Consider the following 18,802-nt stretch of genomic DNA (forward strand, 5'->3'; position numbering starts at 1 on the left):
GTTTCTTTTGTCACAGCGTTCGTTTGTAAGGGCTAAATGATTCAGTTTGGTCTCTTTGGAGATTTCATTACATAGGGCAAAATGCCGAAAATTGCTCCTTCAATTGAGGGTTTGATCAAAAGCAATGGGAATTTCGGTGGACCAATTTAAGTTAATAGTTGGTGGAGGGTATAAATCTTAGCCTACTCTAAAGTAGTGGCCATCTACTCTATATTAGACGACCATCTACTCTACAGTAGACGACCCTAAGGGCCATCTACTCTATAATAGACGACCCTAGGGGCATCTACTCTATAGTAGACGACCCTAGGGGCCATCTACTCTATAGTAGACGACCCTAGGGGCCATCTACTCTATAGTAGACGACCCTAGGGGCCATCTACTCTATAGTAGACGACCCTAGGGGCCATCTACTCTATAGTAGACGACCCTAGGGGCCATCTACTCTATAGTAGACGACCCTAGGGGCCATCTACTCTATAGTGGACGACCCTAGGGGCCATCTAATCTATAGTAGACGACCCTAGGGGCCATCTAATCTATAGTAGACGACCCTAGGGGCATCTACTCTATAGTAGACGACCCTAGGGGCCATCTACTCTATAGTAGACGACCCTAGGGGCATCTACTCTATAGTAGACGACCCTAGGGGCCATCTACTCTATAGTAGACGACCCTAGGGGCCATCTACTCTATAGTAGACGACCCTAGGGGCCATCTACTCTATAGTAGACGACCCTAGGGGCCATCTACTCTATAGTAGACGACCCTAGGGGCCATCTACTCTATAGTAGACGACCCTAGGGGCCATCTACTCTATAGTAGACGACCCTAGGGGCCATCTACTCTATAGTAGACGACCCTAGGGGCCATCTACTCTATAGTAGACGACCCTAGGGGCCATCTACTCTATAGTAGACGACCCTAGGGGCCATCTACTCTATAGTAGACGACCCTAGGGGCCATCTACTCTATAGTAGACGACCCTAGGGGCCATCTACTCTATAGTAGACGACCCTAGGGGCCATCTACTCTATAGTAGACGACCCTAGGGGCCATCTACTCTATAGTAGACGACCCTAGGGGCCATCTACTCTATAGTAGACAACCCTAGGGGCCATCTACTCTATAGTAGACAACCCTAGGGGCCATCTACTCTATAGTAGACGACCCTAGGGCCCATCTACTCTATAGTAGACGACCCCAGGGGCCATCTACTCTATAGTAGACGACCCTAGGGGCCATCTACTCTATAGTAGACGACCCTAGGGTCCATCTACTCTATAGTAGACGATCCAAGGGGCCATCTACTCTATAGTAGACGACCCTAAGGGCCATCTACTCTATAATAGACGACCCTAGGGGCATCTACTCTATAGTAGACGACCCTAGGGGCCATCTACTCTATAGTAGACGACCCTAGGGGCCATCTACTCTATAGTAGACGACCCTAGGGGCCATCTACTCTATAGTAGACGACCCTAGGGGCCATCTACTCTATAGTAGACGACCCTAGGGGCCATCTACTCTATAGTAGACGACCCTAGGGGCCATCTACTCTATAGTAGACGACCCTAGGGGCCATCTACTCTATAGTAGACGACCCTAGGGGCCATCTACTCTATAGTAGACGACCCTAGGGGCCATCTAATCTATAGTAGACGACCCTAGGGGCCATCTAATCTATAGTAGACGACCCTAAGGGCCATCTACTCTATAGTAGACGACCCTAAGGGCCATCTACTCTATAATAGACGACCCTAGGGGCATCTACTCTATAGTAGACGACCCTAAGGGCCATCTACTCTATAATAGACGACCCTAGGGGCATCTACTCTATAGTAGACGACCCTAGGGGCCATCTACTCTATAGTAGACGACCCTAGGGGCCATCTACTCTATAGTAGACGACCCTAGGGGCCATCTACTCTATAGTAGACGACCCTAGGGGCCATCTACTCTATAGTAGACGACCCTAGGGGCCATCTACTCTATAGTAGACGACCCTAGGGGCCATCTACTCTATAGTAGACGACCCTAGGGGCCATCTACTCTATAGTAGACGACCCTAGGGGCCATCTACTCTATAGTAGACGACACTAGGGGCCATCTGCTCTATAGTAGACGACCCTAGGGGCCATCTACTCTATAGTAGACGACCCTAGGGGCCATCTACTCTATAGTAGACGACCCTAGGGGCCATCTACTCTATAGTAGACGACCCTAGGGGCCATCTACTCTATAGTAGACGACCCTAGGGGCCATCTACTCTATAGTAGACGACCCTAGGGGCCATCTACTCTATAGTAGACGACCCTAGGGGCCATCTACTCTATAGTAGACGACCCTAGGGGCCATCTACTCTATAGTAGACGACCCTAGGGGCCATCTACTCTATAGTAGACGACCCTAGGGGCCATCTACTCTATAGTAGACGACCCTAGGGGCCATCTACTCTATAGTAGACGACCCTAGGGGCCATCTACTCTATAGTAGACGAGCCTAGGGGCCATCTACTCTATAGTAGACGACCCTAGGGGCCATCTACTCTATAGTAGACGACCCTAGGGGCCATCTACTCTATAGTAGACGACCCTAGGGGCCATCTACTCTATAGTAGACGACCCTAGGGGCCATCTACTCTATAGTAGACGACCCTAGGGGCCATCTACTCTATAGTAGACGACCCTAGGGGCCATCTACTCTATAGTAGACGACCCTAGGGGCCATCTACTCTATAGTAGACGACCCTAGGGGCCATCTACTCTATAGTAGACGACCCTAGGGGCCATCTACTCTATAGTAGACAACCCTAGGGGCCATCTACTCTATAGTAGACGACCCTAGGGGCCATCTACTCTATAGTAGACGACCCCAGGGGCCATCTACTCTATAGTAGACGACCCCAGGGGCCATCTACTCTATAGTAGACGACCCTAGGGGCCATCTACTCTATAGTAGACGACCCTAGGGTCCATCTACTCTATAGTAGACGATCCAAGGGGCCATCTACTCTATAGTAGACGACCCAAGGGGCCATCTACTCTATAGTAGGCGACCCACAGAGGGGAAATTTATGTTAAAAGTTGATTAAAAGCCCTAGAAAGCTCATTTATAGTCGGATTGATATAAAATTTTGCACAAAGCATATCTTCTGTACAAGGATTAATCCTATAGAAAATAATGAAAATCGGTCCAGATTTGGATGCAGCTTCCATATATATACGCATCTGATATGAGATAAAAATGCACCAAAATCACTGAAATTTGACACATGCAACCTGAACTAGCCTTAAAAAAAAACATTGAGCCAATTTTCAAACAAATTGGTACAGATGTATATATAGTTCCATATACATATATTTCATTCCAAATTTTATTTTTTGAAACTTACTTAAATTAAATTTTTCTCAATTCACATGAGAAAAGTCGTGAATGTTTCTGAATAATGCAAACATATTTGATAGGTGTTGGTTTATTCTGATAAATAAGAGCCCCTGTTATAAGGCGGAACAAATATTAGTGTGAGTAAACCTTGCAATTCCATATAAAAATATTTCATATTTTAGTTAAGAAAAATTAGATTTTTTCGGAATGGCGCAAATATGCGCAATTTTTTATGATTGAATCTGATATTTGAGACTCAAGCGCATAAAACATTAGAAGAAACTATGGTCGGGAAACGACGGGGAAATAGACTTTTTTACTATTGAAATTGTAGTAATCATAAAAATTATCATAAAAAATTATCATAAAGAGGATATGTATCACCATTATTAAAGAGCAAAGATGCAAAATCAATCTGAAAATTTTAAATGCTAATCTTGTTCGGAGAGTGTACAAAAACAATAAATCTTGAAAAATATAAATTTTCGCGAAAATAATGTCATTTGAATGTTCACCTAAATTCTTAGATTTCGAAAATGTACTTTTTGTTTTCAGTATGGCTGAGTTCAATCGACTGCTGCATTTGATTGGTTAATCTTACAAAGTCGAGGATGATTATAGCAAATGTAGAAAAGAGTCTGGTTGCCGTTTATCAACATTTTTTTCATAAAGAACGATTTTCATATTTTGAGTTTTGAGCAACTTTAGGCCTATGTTTCCCCTCTGTGCGACCCAAGGGGCCATCTACTCTATAGTAGACGACCCAAGGGGCCATCTACTCTATAGTAGACGACCCAAGGGGCCATCTACTCTATAGTAGACGACCCAAGGGGCCATCTACTCTATAGTAGACGACCCTAGGGGCCATCTACTCTATAGTAGTCGACCCTAGGGGTCATCTACTCTATAGTAGACGACCCTAGGGGTCATCTACTCTATAGTAGACGACCCTCGGGGTCATCTACTCTATAGTAGACGACCCTAGGGGCCATCTACTCTATAGTAGACGACCCTAGGGGCCATCTACTCTATAGTAGACGACCCTAGGGGCCATCTACTCTATAGTAGACAACCCTAGGGGCCATCTACTCTATAGTAGACGACCCTAGGGGCCATCTACTCTATAGTAGACGACCCTAGGGGCCATCTACTCTATAGTATATTCCCTCAAATACGTCATTTTCATCTCGAAAATGAAAATACGTTAAGTTTTTTTAATGGCAAATTGTCATTCCTGACCCACCACAACAATTTCCATTGAATAGTACTTCTTTACGTTTGATGTTTTGCCTTGCTAGCTGCCTGGTTATCATTTACATTTTGTTCTCCTCTATTTCCACTCATATTTCTGCAAACTGAACGCCCACAGGAAATGTTACGCTTTTAATTTCCTGTCCCATGTTTAGGTGGTGATGGTAGTGGTGGTGGTTTACGATGACGACTTGAATTGCTTTGGTTTGGTTTTCTGTTTTCATAGTTCCCGAGAAGTTAAAGTTGCATAATGCACCGATGTTTTTGTTGTTGTTGCTGTTGTTGAAAGTTGAATAATTGAATAAACTTGCAGCAACATTTATGCCTAAGAGGCGCAACATTTCAGCCAGCTATGACAACTTCGACGACGACGAGTAGGTGCGAAATGCCTGAAACCTTAAAAAGATGCAAAACAAAATACTACAAAACAAGACATGAAATGATTGTAGGTTTTGATGACGACGATCGAACCAGCGAGCGAGCGACCAAAACGCCTCATATATATCCCCAGGGAATTGTTGCATATTTTGTTTTTGTTGGCATAACTTGTTAATTCATTTACAGATTGTATATTTTTAACAACATTTTAATAATGAAATTTTGTTTCCTGTTTTTTTTTTGTCTATGCCTATTTTTAGTTTGTCGATATTGGCATTGTCACCTCCATCGAATCGAATCACAAACAACTGGAAACGGCACGTAAAGGTCAAGAAATTTGTATAAAAATTGAACCAATACCCGGTGAATCACCAAAAATGTATGGCCGTCATTTTGAAGCTGATGATATGTTGGTTAGCAAGGTAAGTTGAAAGAATTTTTTTGTTTCGCTTTTAATCACTGCCGTAGAGGATACTCCTTCAACAGTTTATTATGAAAAAAACATCAGTTGGCTTTGCCCACACAGATATACCCTTATCCTGCTTGAATTGAGACTTTCATCTATGGATATATCGAATATTGGCTACACAACCGGAATACTTTTCCCCAAAAATATATCTAGGGGGTTTCAGAATCTTGATAAACTAATAATACAGTTGTAAGCAGGACACTTCGAACTTTATATACGCCTCGAAGAAATTTCAAGATTGGAAAACATTTCGACTAATTGTACAATCAATGCGTTGAAGTCAGTTGTCTGCTGTAATCAATGCAGAATAATTCGCATTTACTTCATACCAGCTGTGCCTTTCTTATTTCAGTTTTAAGCTTTAAAATGAAGCTTGCTACTGCTGGGGCTTGCTATCCAAGGTGGGGTTTAGTTAATTTTTAGAAGGGACTACCCTTTAATACATTACACACAGTGAATTTTGTTTACTGTCCCACACAGAGACTTCGGTTTCCTTTTCCACACAGAGATTTCGGGTTTCTGTACCACACAGAGACATCGGTTTTCTGTCCCACACGGACGTGTCGGTTTTCCGTCCCACACAGATACTTCACATAGGGAAAAAAGCCGATTCAAAACCAACACCGTATGGTATCAACATGAGCATTGACCATGGCTGTTGTCATTTTTTCGAATCTACTACCAATGGAGTCAATATGAGAGACTAGGGACCATCTAATCTATAGTTGACGATCTGTAGTAAACAACCCTAGGGGCCATCTACTCTGTAGTAGACGACCCTAGGGGCCATCTGCTCTATGGTAGACGATCCTAGCGGCCATCTACTCAATAGTAGACGACCCTAGGGGCCATATACTCTATAGTAGACGACCCTAGGAGCCATCTACTTTATATTAGACGACCCTAGGGGCCATCTACTCTATAGTAGACGAGCCTAGGGGCCATCTATTCTATAGTAGACGAGCCTAGGGGCCATCTACTCTATAGTAGTCGAGCCTAGGGGCCATCTACTCTATAGTAGACGAGCCTAGGGGCCATCTACTCTATAGTAGACGAGCCTAGAGGCCATCTACTCTATAGTAGACGAGCCTAGGGGCCATCTACTCTATAGTAGACGAGCCTAGGGGCCATCTACTCTATAGTAGACGAGCCTAGGGGCCATCTACTCTATAGTAGACGAGCCTAGGGGCCATCTACTCTATAGTAGACGCCCCTAGGGGCCATCTACTCTATAGTAGACGACCCTAGGGGCCATCTACTCTATAGTAGACGACCCTAGGGGCCATCTACTCTATAGTAGACGCCCCTAGGGGCAATCTACTCTATAGTAGACGACCCTAGGGGCCATCTACTCTATAGTAGACGCCCCTAGGGGCCATCTACTCTATAGTAGACGACCTTAGGGGCCATCTACTCTATAGTAGACGACCCCAGGGGCCATCTACTCTATAGTAGACGACCCTAGGGGCCATCTACTCTATAGTAGACGAGCCTAGGGGCCATATACTCTATAGTAGACGACCCTAGGGGCCATCTACTCTATAGTAGACGAGCCTAGGGGCCATATACTCTATAGTAGACTACCTAGGGGCCATCTACTCTATAGTAGACGAGCCTAGGGGCCATATACTCTATAGTAGACGACCCTAGGGGCCATCTACTCTATAGTAGACGAGCCTAGGGGCCATATACTCTATAGTAGACTACCCTAGGGGCCATCTACTCTATAGTAGACGAGCCTAGGGGCCATCTACTCTATAGTAGACGAGCCTAGGGGCCATCTACTCTATAGTAGACGACCCTAGGGGCCATCTGCTCTACAGTAGACGACCCTATGGGCTATCTACTCTACAGTAGACGACCCTATAGGCCATCTACTCTACAGTACTCTATAGTAGGCGACCCTAGGTGCCATCTACTCTATAGTAGACGACCCTAGGGGCCATCTACTCTATAGTAGACGACCCTAGGGGCCATCTACTCTATAGTAGACGACCCTAGGGTCCATCTACTCTATAGTAGACGACCCTAAGTGCCATCTACCCTATAGTAGACGACCCTAAGTGCCATCTACTCTACAGTAGACGACCCTAAGTGCCATCTACTCTACAGTAGACGACCCTAGGGACCATATATTCCATATTTGCGCCATAATTCAGAATTCTCCAAGGTGTGGCTCTTAATATTGGGACATTTTGGGCCCTATATGTCAGGAAGTATCGGCTTCCCTAGAAAAATATACTGTTATGGGTGACGATCAAAAGGACTATCCGCTGTTAAAATTTTAAGCACTATTTTGTGGAGGATATAAGTAAAGGAAGAAATGGGGCACAAAGTTCAATTAAGAAAATGATTTGTGATTGGGAACGTGATTTGAAAAGATGGCAACTTTACACCCGTAGCTCCAAAGGGTTAGAGATTTCTGAGTTCATTGCCAAGGCTGATCTAAAAAGTCTAATCTTAAAAAGTCCAAAGTCTAATCTTGGACATGTGTCTCTAAGATATCCTGCGCTTCGCCTAAGGACGTTCCTCTTTTCTTTAAACATAGTCTGGCTGACCATGAGCGGAACTGAACCGGGGTTCCACAAAGTTCATCTAAGAAAAGGATTTGTGAGTGGGAGACACTTGTTTGGAAAGTTATCGTGTCCACCAGCCATCTTAGTCGGTCACCATAGGATTTTTATAACATTCGGACCAGGTGTATTTTCTAATAAAGATAGTGAATGTTTTGGTGAGGGTTTCTTGGGTAGAGGAGAGAGATTGATTGTACTTCGAGCCGGATCAGTGGTCGAAACCCAGAACGCTGGATAGCTGAGAATTTGTGTTAATAGAGGGAATATTTGATCAGCAAGAATAATCAGTGGGCAGCGGGTTCTTTCGTACAGTTTTGAACCGAAGCCATAGTGTTTCTGCCAGCGACTGCCAACCCAGCATTAAACCTATGCATCTACGGGGGCTTATATATTACCACAACAACAGCAAGTGGGGAGTCTTGTCCTTATTGGAAATGATAATCGTGAATTTAGTCTCATCAACTAGGTGGTTGAAGAGATTAATGAAATTCAATCTGAGGAGTAGCACGAAGTATTGTACGGCCACGTCGAAAGTGGATGAGCTGCAGCATCGAAAAGGGCAAGAGAATGCTCCTCCGATTGTTTACTAAGACGGCTGAGTTGCGGGAACCAGTAATAAGAGGAAGGGAAATTTAAATTTCCCCATACAACCATGCCATGGGCGGACAATGGAACGTGAGAAGGCTCGTGAAATAGAAATCCGACACCAGGAGTTGGAAAAATCGGAGCGAACAATGTTAAAATTGAGGGCCATGAATTAGAAGCCACGGTGTGGACTCAATTTGAAATGCAGCTAGTCCTTCAGGATGAAGCTGCTGAGGCCAAAAAGGAACTCCGTAGCATGAAGAAACAAGTGGAAGGAGCGCGCATCTGAATTGGACAGTGACCCCATGCGACGCAACTTTGCTGTGATGGCCATGAAGAAAATGGAGCTGATTTCAAGGCAATGGAAGGCATCATGATGGCATAGAAACGCGAGGAGGAATATGTAGTCAAGATTGCCAAGACTCTAAATTAGTCAAAAATTTTCTGCATGAATCTGAGAAGACCAAGGTAGAATTGTTAGCCACTAAGCCAAAGGCAGAATTGATTATATTAACTGATTTACTGAATGAATTACCTAGCTCAAAAAGATCGCGGCATGTAGCTCAATCCAAATGAGATGTATTTTCTGCAAAGTTAGTCGCCAATGAGGATGCAGCAATAAAGGTTAAGATATTGGAGGCTGAAGTACTGGTACTAAAAGAAAATACTTACGAGGAAGTAGAAAAGTTTCTGGCCTACCTAAACGTATTGAGGACAGTTTGGCATACGTGTTACGTTGTTTACAGTGAAAAAATCAATTTACAAAAAATGGAATTTTCTTGTGAACAATTTCCTCCATCATTTTTCACAACTTTCGACGTGGATAATCATGCAAGAGTGCATCGATCAAATTAAATCTTTGTATGTCAATAAAGGGTCATCCTTTAGCACTATGAATAACTGTTTAATGAATTCAATCGTGACCGACAGACACTTGCTAAAAAACGAAGGACGTGTGAGTTGGATAATGCAACATCGCCATGTGAGATAGAGACATTATTGGGCATTTCTTGTAACAACTAACATTTGATATTGAATGAACATGGGGGTTTCTCGTTAGATCCAGCACAATTTAACAATCGCTCAAAAAAGACTCTTGTCGTATGATGCGCAGAAATTGTGAATAAATACGATAGCGGTGCTTCAACCGACGTTTATAAGACCGTCGTAGACGAATCTTGGATCTATGCGTATGAGCCCGAAATAAAACAGCAATCGGTATTGGGGTTCTTGGAAAACGAGCCAAATCCAACGAAAGCTGTTCAAGGAAGAAGCACTTCGAAGCAAACGGCTAAACTGATCATGTGGCTACTATACGGCTTAAGGGACGTAGGACGGTTAATTCTGAGTGGTACACTACAATTTGTTTGCCGGAAGTATCTTGAGAAGTTCCAATCATTGTACACCATGAGAATGTGAGCTCAATCCCACGCAGCGTATACTTGCGTACCGGATTGACCCGAAACCATAGTGTTTCCGCCAGCGGCTGCCAGCCCAGCATCAAACCTATGCACTGTAGTTCCGCGCGTGGACAAAAATCGACATTACATTTTTAATATCCAATATTATTTTTGCCAATTTACAGCGGTAATATATCAAGTTGAGTCGAAGTAGTTGGGATTTGTATTTTTTTAAATACAGGGGAAAGTCTCTAGTTTACGATAAAACAAGATCCAGCTGCCAGCCTGTAAGTTATTCCCCTTATACCACGCCTGTAAAATCGTCAATATACCGAATATGGGGAGGTACGTTTATATGGGACCTATATCTAAACTTGGACTTATAATGAACATTTGTTACAAGGAGGTATATTGTTCCCTCAGAACTCAAAATGTAAAATTACAGCCAAATCGGTTGGAAAATTTGGCTAAAATCGTCAAAATTCAGAATATCGGGAGGTACGTTTATATGGGAGCTATACCTAAATGTGGACCTATATTGAACATTTTTTGCCCGGAGGTATGGTGTTTCCTCCGAAGTCAAAATACAAAATTACAGCCAACTCGGTTAGAAAATTACGCTAAAATCGTCAAAATACCGAATATCGGGAGGTACTTTTATATGGGACCTATATCTAAACTTGGAATTATAATATACATTTGTTGCAAGGAGGTATATTGTTCCCTCAGAACTCAAAATGCAAAATTACAGCCAAATCGGTTGGAAAATTTGGCTAAAGTCGTCAAAATACAGAATATCGGGAGGTACGTTTATATGGGGGCTATACCTAAATGTAGACCTATATTTTAGATTTTTTGCACGGAGGTATGGTGTTTCCTCCGAAGTCAAAATACAAAATTACAGCCAACTCGTATAGAAAATTTGACTAAAATGGTCAAAATACCAAATATCGGGAGGTACGTTTATATGGGACCTATATCAAAACTTGGACTTATAATGAACATTTGTTGCAAGGAGGTGTGTTGTTCCCTTCGAACACAAAATGCAAAATTACAGCCAAATCGATTGGAAAATTTGGCTAAAATCGTCAAAATATAAAAAAAATCGGGCGGTACCTTTATGTGGGAGCTACACCCAAATATGAACCTACATTCATAAAAATTGTGTTTCTTTCTTTTGGGCTCGACATAAAACTATATTTTAAATTTCGAGGCTCGATTATTTTTTGGCACTCCTTACCATACAAGAGGGACCACTGTGCTATGCTTCAACGTAGGTCTAACGCTGCTACCACAACAACAATAGCAATGTGAGCTATCACACATCGATTCAATCCAGCGCCTTTTTGACCGGACAAAACGTGAAATTGATGGGTCATCCGCCGTACAGCCCTGACCTGGAACCCAATGACTTCATCAGATTCTCGCACATCAAAAAAAAAAAAAAAAAAAAAACGTTAGAAGATGCTATTGAAGCGTTCAAAACCATGTTTTGGAGGTGTCTGAATCGGAGTGGAAAAAGTGCTTCATTCGTTTGTGCGGATGAAGAGTGTAGAAATCATGCTGGAGAATACTTAAGAAAACAATAAGACTATTTTTGATGGTAAATATTCGCATTTTCATTGTTAGGCCAGAAACTTTTCAGGTTCCCCTCGTATATCCAGTTCGGAGAATACTTATACTACTTTGAACCCTAACGCCCCAAAAGCTGAGATAACAATTTTAATAAGTGAGTTAGTTGGTGCCGCCAGAAATGTTTAGAGCTTTTGGACATGAGGAAATATGGACTTGTCCACAAAAAAAATATCATTGAACAGGACAAGAAGGACAGCATTCGGTAAAAATTCCACAACGAAGGAAAGAACTCGCGTTTTGACAGAATTCGTTGTTATTATATACAACCTTCTTTTTGGCATTGTTTGATATTCTGAAAAATTAACATAAATTTGAAGACTTCAAAAATTAAACACAGCAATACATTTCCTTTTCCTTCCTTTTCAAAACAATGTGAATGAAAAAATCGCATGAATTAACGACCAGCAAGGCTATAGATGATGAATGAATGGTAGATAGGTGGTGGTGGTACCACCTCTTTCTCATACCACACTCAGCTCCTCTCAAGTGTTGAGTATTCATGGCACTTGCTTGCAAATTGTTAACGTCATACTTTGCCTTCTACCGTTTCTGTTGGCCATTGACTTTTTGGCTATATGTGCACACATACACACACACACACACATTCCGTTGTTATATACAAAAATATACATGTGTGTGGCTGTGTGCGTTCGTGTATTCGTATTGACACATTGACCCAATTATTTAATGCTTTTACTCCATGTACAAAATCTATTTTTAGAATACACATTTTATTTCTGTCCCAACCTACCCCACAAACCGAATGTTATGGAGGTCATACTCTCCTCCTTCTGTCTTACGCATTTTTTCCATTCACAGCTTCACTCAGTTCACTTAACTAACAGCCAATTGTTGTCCTTTGCCAGCTGTGAAAGTGCGTCATTATTTTAATACATGAAGGCTTTTGAGTTTTTTTTCTCCGGTCAAAGGACTCTACTGAGGTCAACTATTAGGGGCAATTGTTTGGCTATTATTATGTCTATTTTAATTTTGGTAATGTAAATGCTGTTAAATTTCAAGGAAATCATAGCGTTTTAATGTATTGTATTCGGATATTCTTTCTTAAATTATCCACTGAGTGCGTCAAGATTTGATGTGATCGTGATGTGTATGTCGTTTTAGAAGACATAATAAATTTTCAGAGTATTTTGGATTTAAAAACTTATCCATAATGGTGTCATATATATTAAACTCACCGTTTGTCCACGGTTATAAAAAGAAGGTCCATATCAGTTAGATAAAAATAAAATCAGGCTGCTTATGCTGTTCGAAGATGTTGAAAGGAAATGTTTTTTATACAGTTATCTTCCTCACCGTGCTCCATAAATTGTCAAAAAAAAACTAGCTTACTTCTATGGATAAGAACTTAATTTGAAAAGTTGTCCCTAGCTCCAAAGGTATAGAAAATTCTGAGTTCATTGGTTGCAATCCCCGGGCTTTCTTCCGCATGTCACTTATTGTGGTAAGACCAAGGCTGAAAAAAATGAAATCAAAAGGTCGAAACTAGGGTTGAATCCAAAAAAAGAGGGGTATAACGCCTGGCCATGTGTCTCTAAGATATCCTTGGTATTGTGGGCTTGGCAGAATCAGGTGTGAATGCCCTGATATATACAGCCGTATCTGCGACAAGCTTAGAAGCCATGTGGACCCAGTACTGTTTATGGGCTATTATAGGACACACAGGACAATGGACCACAATCGGGACGCTTACCCTGAGGACGTTTCTCTTTTGTTCAAACATAGTCTGGCTTACCATGAGCTGCGGCTGCACCAATTCAATTGAAGAAATATTAATCGATATAAAGTTTGAGAAAATGGACTGGAGTGACATAACCATGACTTTGGTTTCTTCAGTATCAAGGAAGGATGTCTTATTCAGCAGCAACGGTTTGTCGTAGCATAGGTACCACTAAAGCGAGAAATGAAAAATTCAGATTTGTACATCAAGCCAAAACGTAGGTAATGATCCGAAGACCCACAGGGGCCTATACAAAAGACCTCAGAGGCCTTCTGTTACTCTACAAATAAATTCTGTGGGCCTTTTGTTGTTCAATAGAAGGTCTTTAAGTCCTTCAGAGACCCTCTGTTACACTGCATAAGGTCTCAGAGGACTTCTGTTAGTCTACTGAGGACATCAGATACTTTTTGTTAATCTACAGAAGACATCAGATGTCTTCTATTACTCGACTGAAGACATTAAAGGCCTAATGTTTCTCTAAGAGGCCTTCTGTTACTCTACATGAGACCTCAGAGGAATTCTGTTACTCTACAGAAGACCGCAGATGTCTTGTGTTACTCTACAGAGGACGTCAGAGGTCTTATGTTACTCTACAGAAGACCTTAGAGGCCTTCTGTTACTCTACAGAAGACATCAAAAGCCTAGTGTTACTCTATAGAAGTTCTAAGAGGTCTTCTCTTAGTATACTGAAGACCTCAGAGGCCTTCTGTTACCCTACACAAGACCGCAGAGGCCTTCTGTTACTCTACACAAGAGGCCTTCCGTTACTCTACAGAAGACATCAAAGGCCTAATGTTACTCTATAGAAGTTCTATGAGGGCTTATGTTACTATACAGAAGACCTCAGAGGCCTTTTTTACTATACAGAAGACCTCAGAGGCCTTCTGTTACTATACAGAAGACCTCAGAGGCCTTTTTTACTATACAGAAGACCTCAGAGGCCTTCTGTTACTACAGAGAAGACCTCAGAGGCCTTCTGTTACTATACAGAATACCTCAGAGGCCTTCTGTTACTATACAGAAGACCTCAGACACCTTCTGTTACTATACAGAAGACCTCAGACACCTTCTGCTACTATACAGAAGACCTCAGAGGCCTTCTGTTACTATACAGATGACCTCAGAGTTCTTCTGTTACTATACAGAAGACCTCAGAGGCCTTCTGTTACTATACAGAAGACCTCAGAGGCCTTCTGTTACTATACAGAAGACCTCAGAGGCCTTCTATTACTATACAGAAAACCTCAGTTGCCTCCTGTTACTCGACAGAAGACCTCAGAGGCTTTCTATACTCTACAGAACACCACAGAGGCCTTCTGTTACTCTACGGAAGACATCAGGGGCCTTCTGTTACTCTACAGAAGACATAAAAAGCCTAATGTTACTCTATAGAAGTTCTAAGAGGGCTTCTGTTACTACACAGAAGACCTCAGAGGCCTAATGTTACTCTATAGAAGTTCTAAGAGGTATTCTGTTACTATACAGAAGACCTCAGAGGCCTTCCTTTCTTATACATAAGACCTCAGAGACCTTCTGTTACTCTATAAAAGCCCACAGAGGTTACTCTACAGAAGACCGAAGAGTCGTTCTGTTACTCGACAGAAGTCAATCAAAGGCGTAATGTTACTCTATAGAAGTTCTAAGGGGGTTTCTGTTACTATACAGAGGACCTCAGAGGCCTTTTGTTACTATACAGAAGACCTCAGAAGCCTTCTGTTACTCTACAGAACACTGCAGAAGCCTTCTGTTACTATACAGAAGACCGAAGAGACGTTCTGTTACTCTACAGAACACTACAGAGGCCTACTGTTACTCGACAGAAGACCTCAGAGGTTTTCTATTACTCAGAAAACCGCAGAGGCCTTCTGCTACATTACAGAACACCTGAGAAGCCTTCTGTTACATTACAGAAGAACTCGAAGGCCTTCTGTTACATTACAGAAGACCTCAGAGGCCTTCTGTTACATTACAGAAGGCCTCAGAGGCCTTCCTTTCTTATACATAAGACCTCAGAGACCTTCTGTTACTCTATAAAAGCCCTCAGAGGCCTTCTGTTACTCTACATAAGTCATCAAAGGCCTAATGTTACTCTATAGAAGTTCTAAGAGGGTTTCTGTTACTATACAGAGGACCTCAGAGGCCTTCTGTTACTATACAGAAGACCGAAGAGACCTTCTGTTATTCTACAGAACACTACAGAGGCCTTCTGTTACTCGACAGAAGACCTCAGAGGCTTTCTATTACTCCACAGAACACCGCAGAGGCCTTCTGTTACATTACAGAACACCTCAGAAGCCTTCTGTTACATTACAGAAGAACTCAGAGGCCTTCTGTTACATTACAGAAGACCTCAGAGGCCTTCCTTTCTTATACATAAGACCTCAGAGACCTTCTGTTACTCTACATAAGTCATCAAAGGCCTAATGTTACTCTATAGAAGTTCTAAGAGGGTTTCTGATGACCTCAGAGGCCTTCTGTTACTCTACAGAACACTGCAGAGGCCTTCTGTTACTATACCGAAGACCTCAGAAGCCTTCTGTTACTCTACAGAACACTACAGAGGCCTTCTGTTACTCGACAGAAGACCTCAGAGGCTTTCTATTACTCCACAGAACACCGCAGAGGACTTCTGTTATATTACAGAACAAAGCCTTCTGTTACATTACAGAAGAACTCAGAGGCCTTCTGTTACATTACGGAAGACCTCAGAGGCCTTCTGTTACATTACAGAAGACCTCAGAGACCGTCTGTTACTCTACAGAAGACGGCAGAGCTCTTCTATTATTCTACAGAAGACCGCAAAGGCCTTCTATTATTCTACAGAGCACCGCAGAGGCCTTCTGTTACTCTACAGCAAATCTCAGTTGCCTTCTGTTACTCGACAGAAGATCACAGAAGCTTTCTATACTGTACATAACACCGAAGATTACTTCTGTTACTCTACAGAAGACTTCAGTTGCCTTCTGTTACTCTACAGAAGACCCCAGTTGCCGAGAGTTAAGGAACATAGGGCCGTAACACTTACAGAATACCTCTGTTTCACACAGTTTTCATCAGAGGCCAGGCCTCCTAATACTATATAGAATGCCATAGAAGCCTTATGTTGCTTTACAGAATACCTTAGACGCCTTCTGTTACTGTACAACATACCTTAAGGATCTTTTGTTACTATACAGAAGGCTTGAAAGCCCTCTCTCTCTTCTCTCCCTAGCTCTCTCACACACTATACAGAATACATCAGAGGCCCACATTTTTCTAACTGTTATCTTTGTCTTTTCTTTTCTTTACAGATTTCCCGTCAAAGTATTGATGCTTGCAAGGATTACTTCCGTGATGATTTGATTAAGGCTGATTGGGCTCTAATGGTTGAACTGAAGAAACTTTTCCAAATTTTGTAAATTGTTTATAACAATGTCCTGCAATATATTTATTTTCTAATGATGCTGATGATGATGATGAAGAAGAAACAAACAAACAATAAACAACAACAATGCTTTCATTCTAATATTTATACTTTTTTGGCTGAATTATTTAAACCGAGAATCTTTTGCTGTTGGCTGTCATTGATGAATGACAATGATGTCCAGCCAGGGGATTCTTACAAACAATTATAAGTTATTTTGTAAATCTTCCAAACAAAAAACACAAAATCATAAATTGATTGAAAAAAAAGAGAAAAAAAAACAATTTGATTGCAATAAATAAATTATGGCTTACAGAAAAAAGTATAACAAAAAATAAATGAATGAAGTTTGATTTTTTCTTGCCTAAGCTAAAAAGGACGTGGTGGCCCAGGGTATGACCTCGGTGGAACAAAAACTATTGACCCCAGCCCCCTTACAAGCAGAACAGCAACGATTACCTTTGTTGCTATATCGAATGACGTCATTCAGTGTAAAATGCTTGGATGGTGTTATTGAGCGGTTTTGAATGAATGAACATGGGGAGCGAGAGAGATGCCTTGGCCAAAATCATTTCTCCATCCAGCGATTTCTGTTCGTTCATTTCGTTCTTTATTTCATAGATGTTGATAAGGAACTTATATCTGTGTGTGTATGTATCCTTTCATACATGTAAGTATTATTCATTCATTGTTGCAATAACAGAAGTACAAGGCGAAAAAGAAGGGAGGGAGAAAAGTCTAGTATACCGGCAAAAGCTTCAAGGATGTTGCCCTAAATGAATTGTGCCAATTTTGTGCATAGCTTGCACAACGTCAATGCGATATGGCAATGATGTGACGGCGACTGGAAATATGTACAAAAAAATTGCGAAATCTTGTTGACAAGGATAACAAGAGAGAAACAAATGCACAAAGCAAAAGGGATAGAGAACCAATGGGGTGAATAATATGGAAAAACAAATCATCATTGTTAGGCACTGTGTAATAACAGAGGCCATCTGTAACTCTACAGAAAACCTATGTGGCCTTTTATTACTCCGCAAAGGACTTCAGTGGCCTTATGTTTAGTCTACAGAGGACCCCAGAGGCCTTTGTTACTCTACAGAAGACTTAAGGTGCCTTCTTTTAGCCTACAGAATGCCCAAGAGTCCTTTCGTTTCAATACACAAGGCCTAAGCGGCCTTATGTTAGTACTCAAAGACATCATGGAGGATATCAGAGAACTTCTGTTAATCTACAGAAGACCTCAGGGGACTTCTGTTAGTCTACAAAAGAACTCAGAGGCCTTACAGAATACCTAAGAGGCCTTCTTTAACGCTGCAGAAGATCTATGAAGACTTATGTTCGTCTTCAGATAACCTCAGAGGCCTTTTGTTACTCTACAGAATACTTAAAGTGTCTTCTGTTAATCTACAAAAGACCAAATGGGCATTGATTTACTCTACAGAAGACCTCAGAGGCCTTATGTTACTTTACGGAGGATATCAAATGCCTTCTGTTAGTCTACAGAGGACCTCAGAGACCTTATGTTACCCTACAGAGGATCTCAGAGGCCTTCTGTTAGTCTACAGAAGCCTTCTGTTACTCTACAGAGGACTTCAGAAGCCTTCTGTTACTCTACAGAGAACTTAAGGTGCCTTCTTTTTATCTACAGAATGCCTATGAGTCCTTTCGTTTCAATACAGAAGACATAAGTGGAATTATGTTACTATACAGAGACCTAATGGGCCTTGCTTTACTCCATTGAAGACCCAAGAGGCCTTATGTTACTTTACGGAGGATATTATAGGCCTTCTGTTAGTCTAAGGAAGACCTCAGCGGCCTTCTGTTAGTCTACAGAAGTCTTCTGTTACTCTACAGAGGACTTCAGAAGCCTTCTTTTTATCTACAGAATGCCTATAAGTCCTTTCGTTTCAATACAGAAGACATAAGTGGAATTATGTTACTATACAGAGACCTAATGGGCCTTGCTTTACTCCATTG

General features: G+C 41.8%; 1 protein-coding gene across 1 annotated transcript in view; it reads left to right on the forward strand.

Moving 5' to 3' along the window:
• Window positions 1-17,158, forward strand: part of eIF5B (eukaryotic translation initiation factor 5B) — a 124,415-nt gene extending 107,257 nt beyond the window's left edge. The window contains exons 9-10 of the mRNA XM_073984815.1: window positions 5,277-5,438; window positions 16,707-17,158. Coding sequence (XP_073840916.1) covers window positions 5,277-5,438; window positions 16,707-16,814 — 270 coding nt within the window. The 3' untranslated portion in view covers window positions 16,815-17,158. The remainder of the gene's footprint in view (window positions 1-5,276; window positions 5,439-16,706) is intronic.
• The last annotated feature ends 1,644 nt before the right edge of the window (window positions 17,159-18,802 follow it).

The sequence above is a fragment of the Musca autumnalis genome, unplaced genomic scaffold, assembly GCF_047663935.1.
Source record: "Musca autumnalis isolate F117 unplaced genomic scaffold, ASM4766393v1 scaffold_4, whole genome shotgun sequence".
Lineage (NCBI taxonomy): Eukaryota > Metazoa > Arthropoda > Insecta > Diptera > Muscidae > Musca > Musca autumnalis.